This window comes from Astatotilapia calliptera, chromosome 5 (assembly GCF_964374335.1).
Source record: "Astatotilapia calliptera chromosome 5, fAstCal68.1, whole genome shotgun sequence".
NCBI classification, from domain to species: domain Eukaryota; kingdom Metazoa; phylum Chordata; class Actinopteri; order Cichliformes; family Cichlidae; genus Astatotilapia; species Astatotilapia calliptera.
This window is the reverse complement of record NC_137426.1, coordinates 11,639,161-11,662,978: the sequence shown is the minus strand read 5'-3', so window position 1 is coordinate 11,662,978 and position 23,818 is coordinate 11,639,161. Positions and strand designations below refer to the sequence as shown.

At 41.4% G+C, this 23,818-nt stretch overlaps 1 protein-coding gene across 3 annotated transcripts in view; it reads right to left on the bottom strand.

Annotated features, from left to right (window-relative positions):
- Positions 1-712: 712 nt before the first annotated feature.
- The window catches only part of stab1 (stabilin 1), a 191,478-nt gene continuing 168,372 nt past the window's right edge, over positions 713-23,818 (bottom strand). For all 3 annotated transcript variants that reach the window (XM_026167240.2, XM_080301182.1, XM_080301181.1), the window contains 3 exons: positions 18,976-19,125; positions 18,474-18,578; positions 713-928 (listed from right to left, as the gene is read on the bottom strand). In XM_026167240.2, coding sequence (XP_026023025.2) covers positions 869-928; positions 18,474-18,578; positions 18,976-19,125 — 315 coding nt within the window. In that variant the 3' untranslated portion in view covers positions 713-868. The remainder of the gene's footprint in view (positions 929-18,473; positions 18,579-18,975; positions 19,126-23,818) is intronic.

The following is a 23,818-nucleotide window of genomic DNA, read 5'->3' as shown; positions in this document are numbered from 1 at the left end:
CACATTCCTGATGAGACTGACTGCCTGTTCACAGGAAATATTATCTGTAAGAATTCAGTTCCTTTACAGGGAGAGATGAGGGACTTCACAATTTGAAGAGTTATTTTTGGTATTTTGAGCCAGAAGTGACCGTATTTAGACAAGAAAGTAGAGTATTAAGCTAGCTAACACTCACCAGCCATATAAACTGTGTGGGTTAGGTTCAGTTAGAGGTAAGGAATAGACTAATGCAATATCAGAAATTGACTCACAGAATCTCAAACTTTGATCAACTGTATCACACAGAAGTCCACAATATTCATCAGATAATCTATTTAAAATGCTTCTTAAGGCACCAGCAGCACAAACACAATGATAGGTCATATCTACCAACTTCTGTTTTTCCTGGAAATCTCCTGGCTGTCACTATCCAAACGCAGCCAAACGCAGTATCCTGAATTAATGGCTATCCTACAAAAATATTAACTGTTCTCCATAGTTTCACCACCTATTAGCCAGAACAGTCATGCCCCTTACATTAAGCCTTACCAAATGAAAATGGATAAGATTCACCTGAGATTTTTTTACTAAGGGAGAAACTATCCAAAACCAGGTGTAACTGTGTTGAACATGGGACTCTGTAGGGACTGACTCACCTTTGGAGCCAGCCTTTAGTGGCTGTTAGAGGAACGACACTTTTTTGAACAATTATTTAACACAATAAAAACACGGACTGAGGTTTTTTACCCAGAGAGGATTTGGGTTTAGTAAACTTTTATTCCATAATTGATTACAGTTAAACTGTGTGGAAATTTCTAAAGCAAGATGAAGTCACTGAGTTATTGTGGTTTGTTAACAGCCAGCTCCAGTTATACTGGGTCAGCTGGTTTTAATGGCCCAGGTCGAGAATATTTGGCGGTTCTTCTGGCTCCACCTCCTGATTGGTGTCCTGCAGGAAAGAGAGAAGATGTTTAGAACAGGTAAACCACAAAGTGTAGAAAGTTGTGGTGAACAGGACAGATTTTTTTTTATTGTAATCTGCTGGAGGGTCATGGAAGAGCAGATGCTCTGGCTGTGGTTACTGCAGCTGCACAGATGTGCAAAGATATCTGCTAGAAGGTTGTATGGCTGGTGGTTGCACACATTGCAAGATTAGCAGTAAGGAGACCCTGGTTCAAATCCTGCTGATTCCTTTCAATTTAATTTTTTTCTGAATGTTTTAAGACTATATTATAAATTCTGGCTCCACCAAAGATGTGCCTCTTATTAAGTCGCACTTTACTAAAACCACTAAATGAAGCATTATCATTATCCATTATCATGGATCTGTAATTTCATGTATTAATTTGGTGATGCGGTGAAATTGAAGCAGTTTCCATGTCTCCTTTATTAACTTTAATGTTTAAATGTGTCCAGTTTAAACTTATAGAACTCTAATGTGCAGCTGTCACCTTATAAACAAACAACAGCTTTACAGTGAACAAAATAAAATAATTAACTTAAATTGAAATGTTTGTTATATGTGCTAAATTCAAAGATTAACATTTTTCTGCAGCATTAATCTCTTGTCTTATTTGCAAGAGTGTTGTACTTTACTGTTATATTTTACTATTCTTTCCAGATTTTTCATTGGCATTATATCGTCAACATTGACTCAGGATCAATTCATGAGTCACATGATCCACAAAATACCCATTTTTATATGCGCACACATGGAGCCTGGCACAGAAGCTTAACAGTGAAAGGTGATAACCACTGTCATCATCAACACAACTGGTTCACTTCCTATCTCTCTGACAGATCTTTTATGGTGAGTATGGATACATGCTCCTCTAAGATCCATAAAATGACACGTGGTGTGCCTCAAGGGTCGGTTCTAGGCCCTGTACTTTTTAATTTGTATATGTTGCCTCTCGGCAGTGTCATCAGGAGGCATGGAGTGAACTTCCACAGTTACGCTGATGATACGCAGCTGTACATCTCCGTGTCTCCTGATGACACCAGACCAATGGATGCCCTTTTTAACTGTATCTTGGATATAAGATCTTGGATGGCAGAAAACTTTTTACAGCTTAACCAGGACAAAACTGAAGTTTTAATTGTCGGTCCTGAGGCTCAGAGAGAGAAACTCTTGTCTAAATTAGAGGCATTTTCACTATGTCCTTCGCTACAAGTGAAAAACCTGGGTGTTATTTTTGACTCTGAGCTTGGTTTTATCCCACATGTTAAACATGTAACCAAAATTGGATTTTATCATCTAAAAAATATAGCCAGAGTCCGCCCTATTCTCTCTCGGGCCAACACGGAGATGCTGATGCATGCTTTTATTACCAGTCACATTGATTACTGTAATGCCCTGCTCTCTGGTCTTCCTAAGAAGAATATTTCAACTTTACAACTCTTGCAAAACTCGGCAGCTCGTGTGCTGACGAAGACCAGAGGGCGGGGCCCACATTACACCGGTTTTAGAATCGCTGCACTGGCTCCCCGTGTGTTTCAGGATCGATTTTAAAGTTCTTTTATTGGTTTTTAAATGTCTTAATGGTCTTGGGCCTTCTTATCTCTCAGATCTGCTTTTACCATACGAACCCTCGCGGACCCTGAGGTCCTCTGGTACTGGCCTTTTGATTGTCCCTAAAGTCAGGACACATACTCACGGAGAGGCAGCTTTTCAGTGGTATGGTCCTCGTCTGTGGAACAGCCTGCCGGAGGAGCTCAGGGCCGCAGAGAACGTACATGTTTTTAAGAACAGGCTCAAGACCCACCTTTTTAATTTAGCTTTTACTTAGCGTTTATTTATTTTTTATGCTTATTTATTCTATCCTGTTATTCTATTATTAATTTAGGATTTACCTAATATTTCTTGATTTTATTCTTATTCATTTTTTAATCTTCTTACTCTATTTATATTTATATTTATATTGTATCCTGTTCTTATTTATTTTATCATTTTACCCTGTATACATCGTATTGCGTCATATCTCCAGTGTTTCCTCGGAGGGCGCTCTCTGCACCGGGGCTGTTATTGACCGTGGCTGCTGGGTCTCTGGGGTCCTCTCAGCCTGGTTGGGGGGCTCCTTTGCCTCCCTTCGGCTGTGTGCCCAGCCCGGAGGCTGCGGTCTGTGACCGGCTCCCGGTGCAGACGGCTCTCTGTTATAATGTTTCCTCACTTGGCTCATGCGAGCCCAGCCCAATTTTTACTCTTTAAGTGTGCGCGTGTGTGTATGTGTGTGTGGGTGGGGGTGGGGGGATATATGTGTATTGAGAGTGTGGGGGAGTGAGTTGGAGGGTGGGGTGGGCTGCTTTTAACTATGTAAAGCACTTTGTGCTACATTTTTTCTGTATGAAAAGTGCTTTATAAATAAAGATTGATTGATGATAACTGGAATGTTAGGTTTTGATGAACCAGCTAGTAGAGAGAAAAGTCTGGCTGTGTGGAACCTTTATCATACCAAACCCCTCTAGTCGCACATAAAGCACCAACTACAGCTTGGTTGGATTTAGGCACCACACCAGGTTTATGGTGAAATCGTTGAGTGCACAGTGAAAATTGTCAGAACAAGACTGCTACATATAACCACCATGCTGGAAGCTGTCGGGACATGCTGTGGAAGATGATGTCAAAGGGGATACTGGGCAAATTATATTTATTTATTTTGGGGAGGGGGGGTAGTTTAATTTGCCAACTTGTGAATTTGAATTTGATAAAATAATACCGTGTATGGTTTCAGATGAAGTTTGAGAAGAAATGTTTTTGTTTCAAGTCAGGACTGAAAACTCAGAACAATCAATAACTTCACATGGTTGCATATTTACACTGAGGTGTTTCGTCATTTCCCATAAAAGATCCTTTTACCAGAGGTGTGGACTCGAGTCACATGACTTGGACTCGAGTCATTAATTTTATGACTTTAGACTTGACTTGAAAAAATGTTCTAAGACTTGTGACTTGACTTGGACTTTTACACCAATGACTTGGGACTTGAATTGGACTTGAACCGGTTTACTTGAAAAGACTTGATATTTTACCCCAAATATAAAATTTAACATGCATATTATATAGAGATTGAAAATGTGACGTCATTCACGGGTAGAACCGCAAAGGATTCTGGGAACTCGTGGCAAGCGGTACTAGCGCACGCAGGCTTTCAATTAAAATCAGTCACACAGCGATAAAAAGAAACACAAAAATGGCAAGAAGCCGTTGTATTATTAACTGCAATAGCCGGTCGCATGACAGCCACGGGAAGCCGACGGGTAAAGAGATCGGTTGTTATCGGATTACGTCGTTGAAGAGAAATTGTTCAAGACATGTTTCCGAAGTAACAAAGACGCGACGGATGGCCTGGATTGCAGCCATTCAAAGATCAAATATAACGTCCCAGAACCCTCCAGCTCACAGGTTAGTCTGCTCCAAGCATTTACACGAAGGTCAGTGTTTTTTAGTAGTTAATACGTCATTTTCATAACATAATTAGTGATATAGGTTACAAGCAAGTCTGGCGCAGAACAGAAATGGTCGCGCTATGCTCCTTTATTTATTGTGCATAAATAGTGAATTGTCCTGACACAACATTGCGTTTCGCTTCTGTTATTATGGTACATTGACAAAAACATATACTTTTATTCACAGGAGAAAACAGGTTTTTTGTATCACTAATTGCCCAGTACGATTACAGCATACAATATTATTGTCACTGCTACATTTCTGTGATGGGTACCAGAAATTATTTCCACTGCTAATTAATTACCGTTGAGCTCAAAGGTCCTATTAATAAACGGTTAAGGAATGTGTATTTATGACGACGATTTGTGAGACTGGTAAACTTATGATACGTACGATGGTCTTTACTTTCTACACGGTGCATTTCAAGGTCCTGTACCCATCCGTCGGTAAACTGTACCTGGGCTTGTTGCAGTGACCTGAAGTTACTAAACTTCATGAGTGTATGCACTCACTCCAAGAACCGTATGATTATAAATATGCATATAAATATGCTACAATGAGATAGCTGACTTCATCTAACTAGCAAATGTTGTCCAGGCTACGTTGGTGATACAGTTTTTTTTAATGTGTATGATATTTTTGTCATGCGATTTTAAAGCCGGTCCTACAAGCGCATCCAAGAATAACATGCAGCTTATCTCAGAACTGTCGGTGAAAACTATTCTTGGAGCTAGGTTTAATTGAGCTGCATTTTAAAGAGGTGCAATTTCACAATTTGTGTATATTTTCTAAGTTCACTATTTTGTCATGTGTTGAGAAAAACACAGATTTAAAATTACATGGTCTAATATTTACATTTAGCATATAACTGCAACATTATTTTTTCGTTGTTTTTTTTTTAAAGACTCGAAAGGACTTGAAATTCAAAGTTTCAGACTTGTGACTTGACTCGGACTTTTACACCAGTGACTTGAGACTCGACTCTGACTTGCCTGACATTACTTGAGACTTGACTTGAGACTTGAGGATAAAGACTTGAGACTTACTTGAGACTTGCAAAACAATGACTTGGTCCCACCTCTGCCTTTTACTATTAAACTTAATAAATCATTGCCCCTTCTGAGCTTTGAAGCTTTTTAATAATTAACACATTTCACCTACAGCAATAAATCTGACAGCTGACTGCAGCAAACCACATATTTACATTAAAAGTAATATTCTAAAATTATCTTTGTTCATTTATGTTTTTTTAAGCCTGTCTTGTATGGCAGCTTTTACAGTTATAATCAGAATGTGACTGTTGTGCCAAAAACATTTGCTTTTCCAAGATGAGCTCTATAGACTCTCTATAGGATCCTCTTGTTTGTGGCTTTCTTTTTCTACTTTTTACTTCTTTACTTATTTCTATTATTATTCACGAGTGCATTGGTAATATGGGAATGCCAAAGGTGACAAGGCGAAAGAAAAGGAGTAAAGAAGGAGGGAGAACACAGGGGAAAACATAAGAATAAGAGGACAGAGCACACGTGGAAAACACACAACACATACAAAAAAAACCCCCAAATCACACCTGAAAAAACAAAAACATGGATACACAAACCAGCAATCTACATGTGTGTGTATTGACAATGACAGTGAGAAATTACAATAATGCCCCCAGGAGCCAGAAGCAGACAGAGAAACACCCCGGAGACCCCTAGAGTACTGAAAACCCCAGGTCACATGTCTCGATGACAACTGTGTGCCCCTCCCAGCAGAAGGAGGAGGGAGGCCAGAGATGGAGCCCTCAAGGCCAAAGGGCAACAGCCCCATAGTACCAGACACCGACAATGCTGCCATGAACTGAGAACAGGGCTCCAGATGCAAGAAACTGCCCAACAACCACCAGAACCACCACCGCCACCATGAACCAACAGTCGAGACCCACCCTGGGTAGGGTGCAGGAAATGGGTGTAGGAAGACCTGCCCCGACTTGCCCACGTTGGGAGTGATATGCTGGGTGTGTCAGATTCTATATGTGTGAGTGATATGTTGTTTGAGGGGTGTGTGTGTGTGTGCTGTCATGATACTTAAGACCGGAATGAGAAAGCCAGTTAAGCATCTGGCTTGGTAAACCCACACCCCATCGCAGGGCGGGGGAGGCAGATCTGGGACCGTAAGCACAGCACCCCAGAGCACCATGGCAACCAAGGTCTACATCCACCGCAAAGGATAGTCTCCCTCACCTGAACACCCCACCCCTTCCACTCCTTTACCTTTTCTAGAACTTGCCTGATTTTGGTGGATACGAGAAAGCTAATGCCCAGAACAGTGGGACTGTGTGCCCCACACCCCTTAAGCCCCACACACTATTTACAGCAATGAGAGTGAGGCTGATGTGAATTATCTCCTGCTGTGTGTAATGTGTGAGAGAACGAGAAAATGCTGCCCAGAAGACTCTGCCCAATTTCACCCTGCCACTCAGGAAATTATGAATCTATATGGAGTCACTTGGGACACTCTTTTCCTTTTTTAAATTAACCTTTACAACAAAAATGTGAAATAAATCTCAAACATGCTTCATTTCATTAAACCCAAACTCCTGAAATAATCACACAAAGTCTGGAAGTGTAATGACACAAATGGGTGCCACACCTTGATTGAGTGTGCTTAGTTAAGTCTGTTGGAGGGCTTCATAATATAATGGCAGTTGCTATGCACTCAATGTGGCAGAACTTCCACATGAATGCACAAATGGAGAGAAAGTGTGTATGGAGAGGGTGTAGAGCACAGACAGGAATTGTGTAAAAACATTTAATTAACAAGTATTTTTAATTACAGCACTGTGCAAGAGTGTGGACCGACCCCCATGTTTTAAAACTTTGCTGGTAAAATAGGAAATGAGTGAAACGCTTCAAACATGTACAAACATGAATGTAAATACGGTACACAAGGCACAAACAGATTTTGTACAACTATAATGAGTTTGAAGTCAATATTTGCTATGACCACCTTTATTATTTAACATCTTATGCAAGCTTTCTTGTAATTTGTTTAGTTAGTCTTCAGGACTAGTTCTCCAGGCTTCTTGAAGGATGTTCTTGGCTGCCTTTTGTTTCTTTCTCTGTCAAGATGATCCCACACTGCTTCAATAACATTGAGGTCTGGGCTCTGGGGAGGCCAACCAATTAAGTGCTAATTTAAAATTTAAAATTGGTTCTTTGCTAAGTTGTCTGTTACGTATAGACATATAGACAATACTGATTCATCCCTTCAGTTAGGCGCTTTTGCACTGCTTGAATGATTTATAGGTCAGTGTAAATTGGTTCAACACACAAAAAAACAAGTGGTCAAGTACAAGGACTGGACTGAAAATGAGTAAAAAAGCAGCCAATGTCCAAAGAAGAACTCTGAAAGGCCTCCAGAAAACCTGGAGAACTATTGCTCAGCTCATATTAATAAAGGTCTGGCTCATTTAAATCAAAATATAAAGAAATGAGAGGTGCCTAAAAAACAAAGTGGAGTCTAACATAACATTTCTTCCACATTGGGTCCCTGGGATTGCAGATCAGACTCACTGGGCAACTAAAACAGCAAATTTATTTCTATTAATTTGAATTTAGATATTTCATATGCTCCTTGCTTCACGCATAATAATTCGGTAGTTTCATATTTTAACTTAATAATTGAAATTTGCAGAATAATGAGTAGATAAAGCTTTAATATATTTACACCTGCTGTGTAAAACAAGCCAGTGGTGGATGGTAGCAGGTGCTTTCTTTCACAATGAAACTATCCAGAGCCAGCGGCTGGTCAGTGAGCTTTTTTAAACTTCTCCTCGTACCCCTGTTTATTTTAAATGATTATTTAAAAGAAAAGAAAATGTTATATATTCTATGTTATATATTCTAACTGGATGCCCAAATGATGATGACACCAAATGTGATCCTGTTAATTAACTGACATGAGATTTTTTTCTTTAGTTGGAGATTATCTGTGGCTATGACCAATGCTAAGCTACTCTGTTGCTGTCTGTATAGTCTTACACCATAACATTTAACTGAGACATGACACTGTTTCTAATCTTCTGATCTAACCCTCAGCAAACTTTTTTTTTAAATGTCAGTGTGACCTTGAAGGCTGATTGTGGTCTCAGGCATTAATGTGATTCTGGAGGTCACACAGCTGAAAACAAGCTGAAGCTCCTCTGATAGAGAAGGAATGTGTAAGCTGCAAAGTGAAGAGAACTAAGTGTCCTTCACAAGAACTCCGACAGCATAAACACGTTTAGATAATCTACTTTTTAGTGAACACATGGACATTCTAATAATGACGGATTGAATTTATATAGCGCTTTTTGAGACCTCAAAGCGCTTTACAATTCCACTATTCATTCACTCTCACACTCACACACTGGTGGAGGCAAGCTACAGTTGTAGCCACAGCTGCCCTGGGGCAGACTGACAGAAGCAAGGCTGCCATATCGCGCCATCGGCCCCGATGCAGGTAACATGAGCATCGGCCCCCTCTGGCCATCACCAGCAGGCGGTAGGTGAAGTGTCTTGCCCAAGCACACAACAACCAAGACTGTCCAAGCTGGGGCTCGAAACGGCAACCTTCTGATTACAAGATGAACGGCCAACTCTTGAGCCATGATCGCCCATTCTCTGAGTTATTTCTCAAGCAGGATGAACACACGCTTGCTTTTATCCTGAACAATTAAACAAGTATCAGTAACTATACTGATATTGTCCAGGGATATTGTCCACATGTTCTGTGTGGCATTTAATTTAATTTGTGAGCTGCCATTTAAACACAAGCTTTTTTCCCCCCTTTTATTTAAAATCGACATGCCTTCCAAATACAGAGAAGTGGCAAACGGTGGTCTGACCTTTCTCCTTTTCTCCTGAAAGTTCTGATATTATGAATAAAAATATTAAAGTATCAATAAATATATACTCTCTCTATATTTTTATCTTATGTATATTTACATAATGATAAATATTCTATAGAAATACACACTCAAAAATATTAAGGGAACAATCCTTTATCACAGCATAACACAAACTCAGTTAAACCTGAGGGATATTGATCAGGCCAGTTAGAAACACAAACCATTACGAATCTATTTTAGGTGCTTTGGTGCAAATGAAAGTGACAGCAGGTGCACCGGAGAGGCAAAAACAAGCCAAATCCCACAAAAGGAACGGTTTAGCAGGTGGTGGTCACAGACCATTGTTCTCTCCTTATCTCTGCTGACTGATTTTCCTCTCATTTTGCCTTCTAGTGTCCTTAGCACTGCGTGTAACATGAGATGATACCTGCATCCCATTCGGGTTTCACAGCTATTCCAGCTCCTGTAGGATAAAACATCCATATGCGCTATTGCAAAACGGTTGCTGTGCCATTTGCTGTGTTTTCCAGTAAAGCCTCAAAAGTGTGAAGATACCAGGAGAGAGACTGTTACATGATGATAGCTCGAAAGGGCCATAGAAGGGCCTCAAACCTGCAATATGACCAGTATCTGCTCCTTTGTGCCCTACAGCCCTACTCGTGTGCATGTTTTTGACCAACACCTCCGAAACAGGCTCCATGAGCATGGCATTAGGGCCTGACTCCCTTAGTGAGATCTGTGCTCACAGACTAGCATCCTGCTGCACCATTTGCATTCACCTGAGTACACCAGAACTGGCAGGGCCGCCACTGGCACCCTGTTCTCTTCACAGATGAGAGCAGCTTCACACTGAGCACGTGTGACAGGTGTGAAATAGCCTGGAGACGCCATGGCATCTGTTACAGAGTTTTATGGATAATACGAGACTCAAAAAAATCTTAGCACTGTACAAACATAACAAAACGCAATTGAATCAGTCTTGTAAACATCCCAGTGGTCCATGTCTACTGTGGAGAAGAGAGGACATACTGATTATAAATATACTGTGGGAATAAACAAGAGGGCTCATCTCACGCAACACCATCCTAAAATAATATACATTAAATCAGCTGAACCAACTAAAAACTTCAAGTGTTGGACACACTCAGCTTGACAAAGCTTCCTTCTAATTCAGAGCAAGCTAATGCCTCAGTCATGAGTAAAAATAGGACCTCAACCTCCTTGCATCCACAAATAAACAATGAATAAATATATTGGTAGTGCCTGATGATTGTATTGAATTTTCTTTCCCATTCTGTGACTGACTACAACTTGCGATGACTACATGGTTGCCCAGAGCTTGAGGGTGTTGCACAGTCACGCCCACGATTGCACAGGTCGCCTGATAGGAGGCAACCTTTCTGAAACAATTGCAGTCTGACTTGGACAGACTGCAAACACCCTCAGAGAGAGATCATCAGCAGTTTGCAAATACTGACATACTGACAAGCAGCCTACAGGAACAAAGCAAGGACTCAGAACATGGAATTAATTGAATTCTAATATGCCAGCCAACCCACTAAGAGAGGTTATATTAATGAGCAGCAGACCAACATCAACAATGATCAACAAGCACTTGGTAGCTCTGTGCTACGATATCAATAAAGGAAAGCTACTACTGAAGCTGAAGATCAGTATAGACACAATGAGTACGGATATAATGAGGTGACCCTGTTACAAGATGTCAGTGTAACTGAATTATATGATGCCCAACCACCTGCAATCACTGCAGCCACTGAGCCGAGGATGAAGATTGTGCCTAGACTCGATGTTGCAAGATATAAAGATAAAATTACTCTCCATCAACACTATTATTATCACTGAGACAAGCAAGTCCACACTGCTCTTCTTAGGCCTCAACCCCCTAAGCTAGCTCATCACAAAGACTGGATGCAGATTAAATTACTGGATGGACAGCAGCCTCCTAACCTCCAGCTGACAGCCACCTCGTCCCTCTCCTCGTCTCTGCACCCAACTAAGAGCCAGCCGGCCGCCAGTAGCATCGAGTGTGTTCAAAGCCTGAATACAAGCCAGTAACTGAATCTGGAGAGCTGATTTTTATTTTTCACATCAACATTTTGGTTGTTAGCTTAGAGGAAATTGTAAATATTTATCCATACGAATTGAGCACCTGGCAGTAGTTAAATAGGAGTGAGAAGACTCTTTTTGGTAATAATCTTTTCTCTTGTTTATTATTTAAGAACACGGTTTAGATATTTGCCATTTGTTTTCTTTCTGTTAGGGAACAACAGGGATCATTAGAGGTTTTTGTGCTGCTGCTCTATCCAGCTGCGAGAAGAACAACACAAATCCTTGCTTCCAATCGTCTTCCTCACCAATGCCAGATCCCTCACAAATAAAATGGAGGGGCTATAATTAGAGATTTATTTAACCGCTTTGTCCGGGAGTGTTGTCTACTGATTGTAACTGAATCCTGGCTCCATCCAGATTTCCCCGATGTCTTGGTAGAGTTACTGGGCCAGACATTACACCGCCAGGACCGCAACAAAGATCTGGTTAGGGAAGGGCCAGCAGGCTCTGTGCTTATCTGCTTCAGGATTGGTGCCGTAACAGTAGAATTACAGATGGTCACTGCTTAGAGGCCATGTCTATTCAGGGCAGGCACTTTGATCTACCTCGCAAGCTAACGGTAGCCATAGTACATTTACATGTCCCCCAATGCTAATGTTAGCTCAGCACCCAACCACCTTCAACTTATCATCAGTAAACAGCAGACAGAGCCTCGGAGGGCGTCGATATTGTTGCTGGGACTTTAACAAGGTATCTCTGAAGTCTGTATTCCCTAAATTCTTCCAACATGTTAACTGTAACTGTACCAGGGGGATCAGGACACTGGACCATGTGTACAGCAACATCAAACAGGCCTACAGGGTAACACCCCTCCCCCACCTAGGACAATCTGACCATCTCTTCTCTGCTCCTCATTCCTGCCCACACCCCCCTCAGGAAACAGCTCACTCCAAACACCCGGGTCATTAAAAACTGGCCAGATGATGAGCTTCTCTGAATACAGGGCTGTTTTGATCTGACAGAGTTGTAAAACATGAAACACCAGGATCTGGAGACCTTCACTCAGTCAGTCCTTTTCTACATTAAGTGCTGTGTAGAGAATGTAACAGTAACCAAAACCATCCGTGGTTTTCCTAACCGAAAACTTTGGATGATAAGTGAAGTACAGGCTCTGATCAGAACTCATAACTCTGCCTTCAGGCTGAGGGACTGTTCTCTGTACAACACTGCCAGAGCCAACCTGAGGAGGGGCATCAAACAGGCAAATGAGGCATACAGGATGGGGAGGCTTCCTCACTGATAACAACCCCCGCCAGATGTGGAGAACTCTCACCAACTACAAAGGCCAGAACCCTCCAACCCCCGACAGCAGGTTCAAACTTGCTGTCAGGGGCTAACCTCAAAGCCTTCTTTGTTCGGTTTCAGACCACCCCTCCCCCACACACAGTCCACAGAGGATGCCATCACCCTTCACAGAGCGCTGAGCCATCTGGAGAACAGGAAGAACTACATGAGGATGCTCTTTGTGGACTACAGCTCAGCAATCAACACCATAATCTCAGACATCCTCACCACCAAACTGGACCACCTTCAGAACCCCCCGTCACTTGCTCCTGGATCAAAGACTACCTACCTCCCCCCTGACTGTCACTCAGCACCGGATCCCCACAGGGCTTTGTTCTCAGCACCACCGTGGTTAGACTCATCTCTGATGGAGATGAGACAGCATACAGGGCGGAAGTAGAGAACTTGTCCCACTGTTGCTCAGAAAACAACCTGAAGCTTAATGTCCGTAAAACAGAAGAACTCATAATAGACTTCAGGAGGCACAGACAGGTCCACTCCCCTCTCATTAAAAATGGACAATGGGTGGAATCTGTCTCCAACTTCAGGTTTCTGGGCACCCACACCTCTTCCAATTTCACCTGGATCCACAACACCAATGTCCTGGTAAAAAAGGATCAACGGCAGCTGCACTTCCTCCTTTTCCTAAAGAATAACCTTGACCAGAAGCTGCTGGTGGCCTTCTACAGCTCCTCAGTGGAGAGCATACTCTCCTACTGCCTTGGTGTTGAGTATGCTGGAGCCACTACTGAGAAGAGGACAGCTGTGCAGTGTGTAACTAACACCACCCAAAAAAATCATTGGCTGCCCTCTGCCATCGCCAGATCCTCCTGTCTCAGGAAAACCAGAGCCATCATAGGTGACCCCTTGCACCCCGCTCACCACCTGTTTGATCTGCTGCCCTCTGGTTGGCACCTCTGGTCAGTCCTAGGGATGGGTACTGGCTCTGACATAAACGGTAGTAACCAGACCAAAAAGCAGCATACATTTCGGTGCTTTTTTTTTTCCTGAGATGTCATGCACTTTGGATTCCAGCCAATCATTTTACCTTTGCGAGCATAGTAGGCGGGCCCAGGTACGTACGTTCTTTTAGAGCAGAGCTACAGATTAAAAATGCCCAAAGTGAAGCGGTCAAAAGTCTGGCTGTACTTCACAGGAGGTAACTCCTCGAATCTGATGAAACACCTGGCGACGTATAGCATTTTGTTAAAAGCCGAGAAATGCGCCGTATTTGATAGCTTGCTGCGAGACCTCACATCGTGCACATCTACTGCGCGTGGGTTGCCTGTTATATGACCCTGAGTTAGCAACATCCCCCAAAAACCCGAAGAGTAGAGTCCTGGCCCCTAGCCCTGCCAGTGTAGCAGAAACGATGATGGATGATGATGGCAGTAGCAGCCGTTCTTCTCTGTGTCAGTAGCTTAATGTTGTTCGTGTGTAATGTACGTTGAGTAGGCTAACCACGTTATTAAATTAATGCACGTAAGGTGAACTAGCAAACACCGTCGTAGTTACATGCAGCTGTCTTCTTGTTTGATGGCAGATACTCCCTTCACCCTGGCCAAAAAGGCTAAAATGACCAAAGAAAAAGTGAAAAACAGCTAAACATGAGAGGTTTTTGGACAAAGTTTGTGTTTTTTGTCCATTGTTTAAGCACTGCTTCCAGCCAAGAGTGATACCATAAATCCCCTATAGCTGCAGAAAAGGCCAATATTGTTATCTTTTTACAAAAAAACAGCTGAACATGAGAGGTTTTTGGACCAATTTTGTGTTCTCCATTCTTTAAGCACCGGCACCATTTCAAAAGTACCGGTTTGGTACTGGTATCGGATAAAACCTAAACGATACCCATCCCTAGTCAATCCCACACCTCCAGACTCACAAACAGCTCCATCCCCTGGGCCATTCGGACTGTCAATAAACACTATCCCTTCCCATGACACCATGGAGAGTTTCTACCGTGAACAGGTAGCAGTGCTTCTTTTTTCTTTGGGCGTAATGGCATAATGAAGGGTGTGCCTTCAGTGCTTCCCTAAGGAGTGCACATCATAATCTAGATATTAAAATCTTTCTTTTCACCCTTACTGTCAGTTTTAATAACTCAGAGAGGACATGAAGATTGAGATCAGTACAGTCTTGGATTGCTATGAAGTAACACACAGACTAATCATTAATTAGTAACAGCGGATGAGCAGCTGATGTTTATTTTACTCAGCGGTGCTAGAAATTAGAAGCTGTGCAGCAGTGAGGTTGAGAGATGTGCGGTAGCCCTGCAGCAGAATGCTGAGGTACAGCAGTGTGTCTGCACCGATGTTCGTCTGTGGATGCTGGCTGCCTTTTGTTCTTTTGTTGTGTCAAGATGATCCCATTATGCTTTAATAGTGTTAAGCTCTGAGCTCTGGAGAGTCCAATCCATGACTGATAGTGCTCCATTGTGTGTTTTTTCAATCCAGGTATGCTTTTACTGCATTTTAAGTGTGTTTGGGATCATTGTCGTGCTTAAAAAATAAAGTTGCTGCCAGTCAGATTATTTCTAGATGGTATTGCATGTTGGATTAAAATCTGACTTCTTTGAGCGTTTGGTTACCGGGGTGTATGTGAGCAGGTTGTTGAATTTACGTGTGAGGAATTTAATTGAGTGAGTGGCCATGAATACCTGCGCCTATGAAATTATTTAATTTCTTGTGAAATCATTTTCTCTCGTGCGCCACTTTTGACACAAATATAATTCCATGATGCTCCTCTTTTGTTCAGCTGGCACTGTATATTTATGTGTTACTACAGGCTACAGTAATAGAGTGCAACATTAAATCTCCCATCACCCTCCTCTTCCTCTGCCAGCTGCAGCTGTAGGGCCTAAAACTTATTTTGGTTAAAACCTCCCACCTTTCCCTCAAGTGCACACAGACACATGGAGTCAGGCCTCTTATCTCTGAGAAGAGGCAGGCAAGAGGCTGCACATCCCAGGAAACAGGGGAGATGTTGAAGAAGGCTGTCTAATATGAGGATTTGTGAGTCTGCTTAGGATGTCAGCTGTACCTGTATGTGTGGCATGATGGATGGTGGAAAACTCCCTGTGTGAACTGAAAGGGTGTAAACATGGGGAAAACCCATCCGGGGGAGGGGGGGGAGTAAACGGTCATGCTTTCAGATTCGGTGTGTGTTCATAAACCTCATTCTACTGAAGGTCCCAATATTTTCTAAAATGCAGACTAGTCGACTAATCTTAAGGAACTAAACAGTCAAACTAGACGATAAACTAATGAAAAAGCTTAAATATGAAAACCGTTAAAATCATTATTTTAAACATTAGTCAAATTTATAAACATATGCACACAGTCCCAGATTAGTCTGCTGTGTGAGGCTAACATTAGCAGCCTTTTTGCAGGTTATTGCTGGATGAGGCTTTATATTTCAGTGAGACAACCGTTCATTTTCTGCAATGCACAATAGCGCCAGATCAGTGAGCTGCAAGCAGCTAACTGGTGTTGTAAAATATGAAAGATTTGTATCTTGGTGCCAAATAGTGAGCGCAGCATTGTTTAACTATGTCGTCCAGCCATTTGCAAACGTATGGCAGCCGCAGTCCACCACAACACAGTGCTCAGAAAAACTAAAGGAACACTTTGAAAACACATCAGATCGCAATGAAAAGAATAAAATCATGTATCTTTATTAGAGATGGACCGATCGGTCCGATACTGACCTAAATTACTGGATCGGATATCGAAGAAAAATAAAAAATGTAATCCGATCCATTAAATATCACGAAAGCACCTCACAAAACTTGCAACTGGCCTAACTCACCTCAGAACGTTAGCACGTCGGAGCAGTATGCATCACGTGATAGAGCGGCTGTGGCATGCGGGACCTGTGGTGGTCTGGATAGCATTTGGAGCTTCGCTAGCAACCCGGCATTTCATCTCCGACAAAGTTATCCCCGAGAGAAGTAAAGCAAGTGTGTAAGTCCATCTCTGAATGTTTGTAAAGCATTCCTGCGTTAAGCTTAACAAGCGACTGCCTCTTCTTGCTGCTACTTCGATCATGAAACTGCTTAACGATCAGCTGATCGGCTTTTCTGTCGTGAGTCCGTGTCTCTTGTTTGCTTTTGGCCCACTTTGCACCAGAAAGAGGAAACCAGCGGCTGAACAACAGCAGCACGTTTAAGCTTGATAAGCTGTTGTTAGAATTTATTTAATATTACTTTCTACTCGAGGATCTTTTTCTACGTAGCTGACGCTGGTAACTGTGCAGGGGCCGATCTAGCAAAGTTTAGCCAGGGGGGCCAATAGGGCATTAACAGGGAAAAGGGGGCACAAAGACATACTTTTCTTTCTTATTCTCATTTAAAATGTCTAGCTTTTAATAAATAATTATCCGAATCTTACACCCAAAGTTTTAATTTGATGCAAAATGAATAGAAGTCCATTACTGTATATAGTAACTATTAAGTCTAATATACCCTAGTAAGCTATAGTACTTTTTCCTTTGGGAAGGTACCATCTGTGCAGTCTGCAATTTTGTTGAAGAAAGATGTTGAATCTATTTAATATTTCTTGAAAAATAATTGATTTCTGTGTATTTTTTTTCACACTGCATCAAATTAAGGTTGATTACGTCGATTAAGCATCATGAGGTGGCGCGTGAGGGGTGGTTCCCTATTTTTTATTTATTTATTTTTGTTGTTGCTGGGAGTTGGAACCCTATTAGTTAGGTTGCTTAATATTTATGCTAAGTACTCTTTAAAATACCAGAATAGGGAGGATGGTGTAGGTTTAAGTTTATTAGATTGATCAGTATTGCTGAACTATGAAATATTCTCTTTTGCATACAGGTATAACAGAATAGCTTTAGTGTAGTTCTTGTTTTAAACTTGAGTATGAACTTATACAAAATGCAGCAAGATATTTAAAAAAACAGTTTTGTTGATTTAAAAAACACTATATCGGATTCATATCGTATCGGCAGATATCCAAATTTATGATATCGGTATCGGTATCGGACATAAAAAAGTGGTATCGTGCCATCTCTAATCTTTATCTATGGTTACCTACATATATGGACTGGGTAATGTGATAGGAACAGAAAGATGCTACACTGTTTGATGGAAATGAAAATGATCAACCTACAGAGGGCTAAATTCACAGCCACCCCAAATTCAGTGTGAAAAAATGATACAGCGGGCTAGTCCTGTCATGGTTCCGAGTCTGTGGCTTAGAGTTCTGCTGTGTCCGAGTTTTGAAGTTCTGTTAAATATCTTTAGGTTGTTAGGTTCACATTTCATGTATTATTCCGGAACTCCTGTTGTAACTTTCTTGTCTCAGTTACTCTCCTCTTATGTCCTGTTAATTTTAGTCTTGTCTCTGTATCTCTCTGTGGTTTCTGATGTCATATTGAAAAAAAGGGGAAAGAGCTAAAACAGTCAAACCGAGGATGACCTGAGGGGCTGCACCAAGAACCAGTGTAAGACAGATATAAATTATTTTGACCTCCAAGTCATGCAGGGTCACTCTAGATTCTTTTGGTGCTTTTTTGTAGCCTTTATTTTCGTAGGACAGCAGAGAACAGACAAGAAAGCTGGAAAAAAGGCCAAGAGGAAGACCTGCAGGAAATGGACCGAATGCAGATTGGAACTTGGGCCTCTTGGCATATGGGTCGCCTGCTCTAAGAACAAAACCTGTGCACACAGCTATCTGAGAAACACTCAGAAACACAGAAATTTGTTGGATCTCTGTTTAAGATAAAGTACCTAAGACTTACCTCAAATGGCTCAGCTAAGGCTCTAGAGCTGACGTAGAGAGGGTTGGGGATGGAGACCAGTGTGGGTTTGGGCCTACCTCCTGTTGCACCATCCTCATCCTCATTCTGTGACAGAGAAAAGATGACTCAGTATTAATCCAAGATAAAACTGATAACAATTCACAGCTTAAGTATGTCTTGAAGGGAAAAAAACTTTATTAGCTCATCAAAACCTTGTAAGTGCTTTTTTAGCATATTTAACTTAAGTTTCCATTCATGCATTGTTTTTATGACCCAGTTAAATTTATTTTGACTCCCCATTCATTTAAACTGGAGCTTCAAAATAACTGCCCAGAGGTGTTACCAAATCAAGTGGGAAGACATAGCTCTAGAGGGACTTAGTTATAAGTAATTCTGGTGGGGAAATAATCTATGAATCGCATGCAGCTAATGAGGCAAAAATGTAAAAAAATAAAAATACTGTAACCAGGACAACAAGGAGCATTGTGTGTGTGTGTCTCACTCTGAAGTAGTGGAAGCGGAAGGCATCAGTCTTGTGTTTGAAGACATAGCAGCCGAGTGCAGCCAGTGCACACACCAACATCAACGTCACCAAGATGGCCGTCACTGTTGTGCTTGAGTGGGCGTGGCCTAGGGAAGTGTCATGGTAGCTCTGCAGAGGACGTGAGGAAAAGACAAGCATCAGTAAAATAAAACCATCTAATCCTCACCACACACACTTCTGTTTAGCTCTAATCACTATGACAACACTTTGCTCCACTGTTGCCATGGTGACGTGATTCTGCTGGGTCATCATGACCAGCTTCATTTTCCCAGAGGATGATAAAAAATTTAATTGATGGATTAAAGCACAAGGATTTCAGTTATTGTGAAGGTCGCACATTGACTCATTACACAAACACTATGTTGGTTCACACTGAAGTTGTTGAATAGGTCCCCATACATTAGAGCTTTTCAGTGTCTGTGTATTGCTGGTTTCAACTTAAATTAGTTATCTGGAAATATCTGTGTAGTCCTTTCTGGTGTTCTCCAGTAGAGCAACACCTGTTAGCAAAGTGACATCATATTAAAACCCAAGCTTTTAGGACCATCCATCAATCCATCCAACCATCTGTCTCTTCCGCTTATTCTCATTGGCAATTCCACATTGGTAACCTCTTCTCCTGAGCAACTCATGCTGGAGATAAGAGATGAGCAAACACTAAAACATAACCCACTGAGAAGTTAATTATCTGAAAATTGGCAACAACATTTTCAGTAACTTGTTAACAAACCGCCTAAACTCTTGTGGCCCATTTTGCTAGCTTTCTCACCTTAGCAAACGGCAATGTACAACAAAAGAAAATGTCACATCCACTGGCACAAGCATCGTTTTAGTGTTGTTTCAGCCGGCTGTGCACCTCTTTGTTTTTGTAACCTTGTTTGTTGCGAGTATATAATAATGATTTCTTTGAATCCCTGCTTGTAATTTTTTGATTAAATTCAGTTTTATTTATGTAGTGTCAAATCACGACAGCAGTTAACTCAATGTGCATTATGTTGTAAGGTAAAGACCCCACAATAATACAGAGAAAACCTCAACATTCAGAGAACCCCCGATGAACAAGCACTTGGCAATAATGAAAAGGAAAAACTTCCTTTTTAACCAAAGAAACCTCCAGCAGAACCAGGCTTACGGAGGGGGTGACGAGAGGAAGGAGGAAGACACAATAAAAGGCATACTGCAGAAGAGAGCCAGACATTAATAACAACTAATAATCAAATGGAGAGTGGTGTATAAACACACAAAGAGTAAATAGTGAAGAAGAAACACTGGGAAGCCAATCTAGGTCTATTGCAACATAACCCTGGAGAATCACCTCATTTACTCAGTATCTGGTTAGATACTATATTTCTAAGATTTTTAGGGCTGACTAAATTAACCTCAGTTTTATCTGAATTTAGAAGCAGGAAATTAGAGGCTATCGAGGACTTTATGTCTTGAAGACATTCCTGTGCGTCATCTGGCAGATAAAAGAAGGTATCATCTGCATACCAATGAAGTCTGTTGGACTGTATAATTAACCTTAGTATGTGAAGAAGACTCCCCATTTACTTAAATAAACTGGAGTCTATTAAATAGAAGTAACCACTGCTGCAAAGTACATTTAATACCTGAGGTAGGTTCAAATCTTTTTAGTAAAATGCAGAACAAGAACAGACATGAGTCCACTATCAGAGGCCATAAGAAGATCATTTGTAACCTTCAGTAAAGCTGTTTCTGTGCTGTGATGAGCTCTGAAGCCTGACTGAAACTCTTCAAATAAGCAGTTCCTCTGCAGATAATCTGTTAGCTGTTTTGCAACTACTTTTTAAAGAATTTTTGAGATATAGGAAAGTTTCAGATTGTCTTGTAACTAGACAAGACTGTTGGGCCAAGTAATGGCTCTTTAAGTAATGATTTAATTACTGCCACCTTAAAGGCCTGTGGTTTCTAACATTTTAATAGAGATAGATTGATCATATTTAAGATCGAAGCATTACTTAATGGTAGGACTTCTTTGAGCAGTCTTCTAGGAATGGGGTCTAATAGACAGATTGATGATTTGAAAGAAGTAATTATTTGAACTTAATTCAGAAAGATCAATTGAAAAGAGAGTCTAAATAAATATCAGAAGCACTGAAAAATAATAATGTGTTACATCTAAGTAACACAGAAGTAATAATAGAAGATGGCTAAGCATTTGTTGCCTGTTTTCTCTGAGCTACTTGAAGAGATAATGGTGATAAGAAAAGTCAAACCATACAGCAAGAAGCATCCCATCTTGGGAAACTTCCTGTCAAACAGTGGGGATATCCCTTAGCTTCCTCTGAATGCCACAAATGGAGCTGTTGGTAGAGAGGCACCTTTATCCAAAACCCCCTCTATCTTTGTTGACCCGACCCTCCGCTCCAATGCAGACCTAGTATCTCTGAGAAATGTTCCAAGGCAGTGGTTTTTCTCATTGAGTTTCCTCAACACATCTTCTATACTAAAGGCTTACTAACTTGAGCTAGAACATGATGTGACAGCTAAAACAGATACCATATTGTGGGAAGTAAACTGAGTACATCCTCCATCACCACAAAGTGGTGATACAGGCTACTGGGAAAGCCTCATGGTTTTTTTTTTTTTGGTTTTTTTTGCCTGTCCCGTTTGGCTCTTTTGCCATCAGAATTATTGTCTAAAGGCGAAGAAAGATGCCCAACGGATTTACTTTACCAAATGGACCATCCCAGCCTTGCCGTAATGGTCTATTTGATTCACATTTTATTGTTTATTTTATTTTTTATTTTCACTTGCTAGATACGGGACAGACTTGAATGAGGAAAAGAAAGGGGAGAAATAAAGAGGGAAAGAAAAACAGCGGAGAAGAGGGACGGGGATAAAGGGCAAAAAACAAAAACCAACAAAATAAGCAGACAAAAAATACATATATCAATCCCCTGGATCACCTGTTGAGAAAGAAAAAAGAAAACAAGCAGAAGAAGACGAGAGCAATAGAATAAACAACATCACAATTAGGGCTGCTCAATTAATCGAATTTTAATCACGATTACGATCTGGGCTTTCAACGATCATTAAAAATGACTGAGCCGATTATTAGCCCCTCCCTCATTTATCCGCGACACCTTAAAGGCCGGTCCGTGAAAATATTGTCGGGCATAAACCGGTCCGTGGCGCAAAAAAGGTTGGAGACCGCTGATTAAGAGGACCCGAGGGAAGCTCGGAAAGCTAAGCAGAAGTTATTTGGAGAGGAGAGAGTGACTGCTGTTGGTTGAAAAGAGAGTTAAAAAAAAAAAACTTCAGTGGTGTTGCACACTATTTTATATTATTTTTTAAAGTCATTGTTAACCCTTTAAAGCCGGTCAGAGCAGCACGCTCCGTTTTGCGTAACTATTTTTAAATCCCTGTAGAACCTGAACCGTGTAAGCTAGCGCAATAATTTGTTTTGCATATGAAACCGGAGGAGTTGTACTTACATCTTATGCCATCAGCTTGTCCTTGGTCATGGTTTCGTTCCACATATAGCTTTGCAAAAACTGCATAAAAAGCGCTTGCAGGAACAAAAACATAATATTCCAGAAACACGCTTTGCCGTTCATATCAGCTGTTCGTAACACTTCCCACAGTGAAATGATGCACCTGCTGTTTTCTTTGCAAATTTGCATCATAGGATTGTTTTTTGTTTTTCCTGCAGTATATAAAAATTGCTGTATCTCCAAAATAAAACTATGAAGACACTCAAAATAAATTTCCTGTGGTGGGAAACTATTTTTTGCAACTTTATTGTATTTAAAGTTTTGAGGGATAAGCCTCTTAAATTTCTCCAAGTAGAAATATATGTAAACAAAACAAAAGCGATTTTCAATTTTTTTTGTAGTTTATTGCACTTTTTTGCAATTTATGTAATTACTATGGACTTAATGCATACATATTATTAAAATATGGGCTATAACAGTTGTATTGATGTATAGCAACTTGAAATGCTCCCACAAATGGCACTACAACATGTAAAAAAATAATATAAGCTCTGGTGGACTTGGTTCTATAGTAGGTCTTAAAGGGTTAAATAAATATCGTCAAATAATCGAGATCTCAATTTCAGTGAAAATAATCGTGATTATCATTTTTGCCATAATCGAGCAGCCCTAATCACAATGATATATGGAAAAATAACAGTAAATACTAAATATTAAACATTATTGTGCAGCACGTAATATCGACAGCGCACAGTGTGCTTTGAGGTAGGAGCCAAAAAGGGTGTAGTTTGTGTGTGTGAGCACCCGTGTGTACACCTGTGAGCATGAATGCGCTTGTTTTTAAAAGGTTCCTTCATGTAATGATCTTCTAGAGGGTGTGGGAAGCCACAGCCCCGTCCACCAGGGCATGAAGCAGGTATGGAGGAGAACACAAGAGACCAAGGAAGACTAACAGAGGGGCAGCTGTGCCACTATCCCAGAAAGAGCTGACGAGAGTCCCAGATGAGGGGTCACTCAGCAGCCGCGGAGCAGAAGCCGGGGGGGTTGCAGTGACGTGCCCGTGAGCTCCCCTGGCAGCCAGCTGTGCCAGAGTGAGCGAGCCCCAGGCCGAGAGGCCGAGGGCACCCCACCCCCGAAGTGGCCCGAGCGAGCCCCAGGCTCCAGGCCCCGATAAGCAGCCACCAAGGAGTGAGCCGGTGTGTACCTGGACGCCCATCTCCGGACACAAAGAACCACCAACGCACCGATGTCTGAGGGAGTCCGCCACTGGCAGGGGAAGTGGGGGGGGGAGATAGGCCTCCATACCTTAGAGGACCTGAGATGTCCCCAGAGAGGTGGCGTGT